At 47.9% G+C, this 3655-nt stretch overlaps 1 protein-coding gene across 1 annotated transcript; it reads left to right on the top strand.

The window, feature by feature from the left end:
- Nucleotides 1-666: 666 nt before the first annotated feature.
- LOC140188252 (immunoglobulin lambda-1 light chain-like) lies at nt 667-3168 on the top strand. Its single transcript, XM_072244351.1, has 3 exons — nt 667-998; nt 1383-1420; nt 2698-3168. Exons 1-3 carry the CDS (start codon nt 667-669, stop codon nt 3018-3020), a joined length of 693 nt encoding a protein of 230 aa, XP_072100452.1. The 3' UTR covers nt 3021-3168.
- The last annotated feature ends 487 nt before the right edge of the window (nt 3169-3655 follow it).

The following is a 3655-nucleotide window of genomic DNA, read 5'->3' as shown; positions in this document are numbered from 1 at the left end:
GGCAGATGGGCTGGAGAATGTTCGGAGGAGCTGACCTGAGTGCGGACCGAGTTGCTGCCTGCACTCGAAGGTGTGGGGGTTGGTGCGCAAAAGCAGAGTGCCGTGTCACCGTGAGTGACTGTCTTGGACGTTTATCTTGCGATCGCTGAACATCGATAATGTGAGATGCAACAGTCCTGTTTCACTTGCTTCGTGTATAACGGGTGACGAGATAGCAGCATGGCCTCGGTTGTAGACACGGATTCGGTCTCCAGCGAGCTTGCAAATGAGACGACGCTGGAGACGGTGCAGCATGGAGTCCGTGCTCAGTTGAGATTTGGCCTCTTCGGTCAGTGCTGCCCTCCAGTGTTCGATTTGTGGAATGACAGGCTGTATTGCCGGGAGCTGTGTCATCGAAGTGGATGTCGCTCAGGGACCTGCCCCCCCCCCTCTCTCTCTCTCTCTCTCCCTCTCCCTTTCTCTCCCTCTCTTTCTCTCTATCTCGCTATTTTGAACCTAAGTTATGCTCCTTGGCCCCAGATGAATGCTGTCTCGTTGGACTGTCTCCGAGTATCGTTGGAATGGTAATTAAACTTGATGCCATTCGATTTGACTTCACTTGAAAAGGTGCATCAGAGCTGAGAACTGTAAACTATCAATTCTGGGAGTTTTGTTCGACTCGAAGGAATGGATGGAGCCAGTCAGCTCCTCAAGCGTCATTGTTTGGTCCCCACATTTAGAACGAGTTCAAACCCTCAAACTGCCAAAGTGGGTAACATCGGGTCAAAGGATGGCAATCGTGTGAACTGGTACAAGCAGACTCCAGGAACAATTCCACACTGGATCCTAAATTACCATGATTCCTGGAATAGCCCAAGCTACACCCCTGGAATTAGCAGTGACCGTTTCACGTCGACAGTCAACAGCGCCGGCACCGAGCATCAGTTAATCATAAACAGAGTGGAGATGAATGACGCTGCCGTCTATTACTGCGGAAAGTGGGTTACACGAACCAGTACTTAATTATCACAGTGAGAGAAGGTAAAACAAAAACTGGGGTCAGCAGACATGATACACTTCACATCTTTGCATCGGATGGAACATTGGAATCTTCAGCTCTTCATAAAGTCAATTTAATTTCGCCCTTTATACAGTATTTTCCAAAGTCAATCTTGCCGTATTTGGAAAGTTTCCGAATCCCGTCGCCCATTATCGAGTGTTTGATGTCGTTTAATGTCAGTCTGGCGGTGCGGCTGTGAGTTCACCCCCTCCAGCCCCTCACAGATCGGGACAGTCGGGATGTGTGAAGTCTGGTTTCAAGCTGACTCGGGAACGTCTGACCGTGTTTTCTGCCTGATTACAGAGTCCTGGGTAATTGACTGAAGCCCGGAATTTCACACTGTGTGGGTGTTCGGCCGTGGGACAAAGCTCCTTGTTACAGGTAAGTGTCTGGGAAGTATCTCCTGCAATAACCACGGCATAAATACGGCGAATATACGTTATAAAATCCTAGCGAATATTAAAGTGAAAATATTGATTTACAATTGAATCGTGTTTCGAGTTCAGCGTCAGTTTTACGGGACAACGTTGTGTTTGGTGAATTGTTACCTTCTCTTAATGAAACATTTCTCATTCCGGTTGCGTTTTTGGACAAACTATGATTTAACATTTTCTGATCATTAGTGTTATTTGGGTTCTAGTGTTAGTTTGTCAGTTATTATGTTGCTTTGATAGGAACGAAAGAGAAGGGACACAGTGGGGCAGGACGTTGCCGACTGAAGACAGTCCATGACAATACATTAGAACGACAAGTTTCAAGTTATTGTTTAGCACATTCCCGCGAAACATCCCTCGGACACCTACTGGACTTGCTCTCCTCCCAGTGAGCGTGGAACTCTCCTCCAGCACCCATCAATTAAAAGACCCTCTCGCAGTGTCCAGCCCTCGCCTCCTCTCCACCTGCTCATTTGAGCGCTGTTCCTTTCTGGGGAACCACTTTTCAGCGATCCCGACACTACACCGACTATGGCCAGAGCTCTTGCGGAAAATCCAATCTCCCAATCCGCACAGTGAGTGGGAGCCGAATCCTTCGACATCATCACAAATCACAGAACGACCTACTCTGCCCCGAGCCATGGAGCACAGGACCGCGCTTTTGGTGCTCTCGCCCACTGGGGCAGAGCAGATTGTGAGATTTTTTTTTTTCTCCCTGCAGACACTGGGCCATTAGTGACGACTGGGTGGGTCGGAGTGAAGAGGAGGAACGTGTATCTAATGGCACAGAGAGTGGGCGATTTAAACTACTCTGGGGGCGCTTTGATGCCAGTCTGTCTCTCAATTCCGGGAATGACTCAGCGCTAAAAAGCCTCACCCGGTGGAGTAGATTTCCAGTATTCCAGTATAAGCAATATGCACTGTCCTCCATGGGCACTGCGCTGTCTTTCAATGAGACTCGCAGCCCCACTTAATGAACCTGAAACCTTTCACTTGCTCTCTGTCAAACTGCGGAGGAACCGGGAGCGATGAACCCCGCAGGGTATTGACTGTTTTATAAACGGTAGTAACCATATTTTACTCTGAGTATACTTACTGTCTTGTAACTATTGAAAGTCTGTATTTTGTGTATATATGATGGAAATAAACTTTTATAGTTTTGTAAAAAAAAATGTCGAAATATATTTCGCGTTTTGAAACCCGTCATCTTTTGTTCTCGTTCAGCTCGGCAACTCCCGGACCCTTCAGTGAAACTGCTTGGGCCGTCAGCCGAGGAGATCTCCGCTAAAGGATTGGGCACCTTAGTTTGCCTGGTCAGTAAATTGTCTATGGGCTTCCCTGTCGTCAGCTGGACAGTGAACGACCGTCCGACGAGCAGTGAGGTGCAAACCAGCGGAGTGACTCAGAACGCGGACAAAACCTTCAGTCTCAGCAGCTACCTGACGGTGCCCGGCGCAGACTGGAGCAGTGGGAAGAGGTACTCCTGCTCAGTTCAACAAGGAGCAGCCTCGAAAATATCCGCAACAGTCACACAATCCAGCTGTTAAACAGAGCGCGGCTTCGGCCTTGTTTGTTCCTGATTAACAGGGGATCATGGCCTTGTATCTTTCACCTCTACCACTCTTACTCGCTCTTCACTGTATTTCCCTTCTTTTCCGCTCTCTGTAGTTTCCACTGTGGTGTTGGAATATTTGTACTCTGATTTGAGGCGGATTTGGTTCTTTTTCCTACTGAGAGGCTACACGGTGGTAACGCGGACAGTTACTTGGCTTCTGGAAATTCCAGGCTGTGACTGGTTTTCTCTGAAATTGGGTTTGGTTTAATTAGAATAATTAATAAACGTTTTGTGATACATTATCAGGATTAGACTGACAGACGGTAATGGTGATTAACTACCAATAAATATGATCAGTGCGGGAATGATTTCCGTGTGTGTGTTTCGTCTTCTTTCGTGTTTTTCCTATTCTGATACTGAGTGGGAGGAGGGAAGAGAGGGGAGACTCGTCTCTCTCTGGTTCGTGAAGTTCAGGAAATCTCTCCGGCAGCCTTGGACACCGAATATCAGCAACGAATGACGGGAAGTTCCATTGCGGAGATACTGGAAAGAATCGGGTCAGGGTGGTGGGTTGACTGTGAGGCTGCGATGTTAAATGAGAACAAAACAGTTGGTTTTGGGAAGGTT

This window comes from Mobula birostris, chromosome 26 (assembly GCF_030028105.1).
Source record: "Mobula birostris isolate sMobBir1 chromosome 26, sMobBir1.hap1, whole genome shotgun sequence".
NCBI classification, from domain to species: Eukaryota; Metazoa; Chordata; class Chondrichthyes; order Myliobatiformes; family Myliobatidae; genus Mobula; species Mobula birostris.
Note: the sequence above shows the minus strand (reverse complement) of the source record. Positions and strands in the feature narration are given on the sequence as shown.

Coding starts and splice junctions, on each gene's coding strand:
- LOC140188252 (XM_072244351.1), top strand. CDS start 667: ATGGATGGAGCCAGTCAGCTCCTCAAGCGTCATTGTTTGGTCCCCACA. Junction 999..1,382: donor TGGGTTACACGAACCAGTAC/TTAATTATCACA, acceptor ATTTCACACTGT/GTGGGTGTTCGGCCGTGGGA. Junction 1,421..2,697: donor GACAAAGCTCCTTGTTACAG/GTAAGTGTCTGG, acceptor GTTCTCGTTCAG/CTCGGCAACTCCCGGACCCT.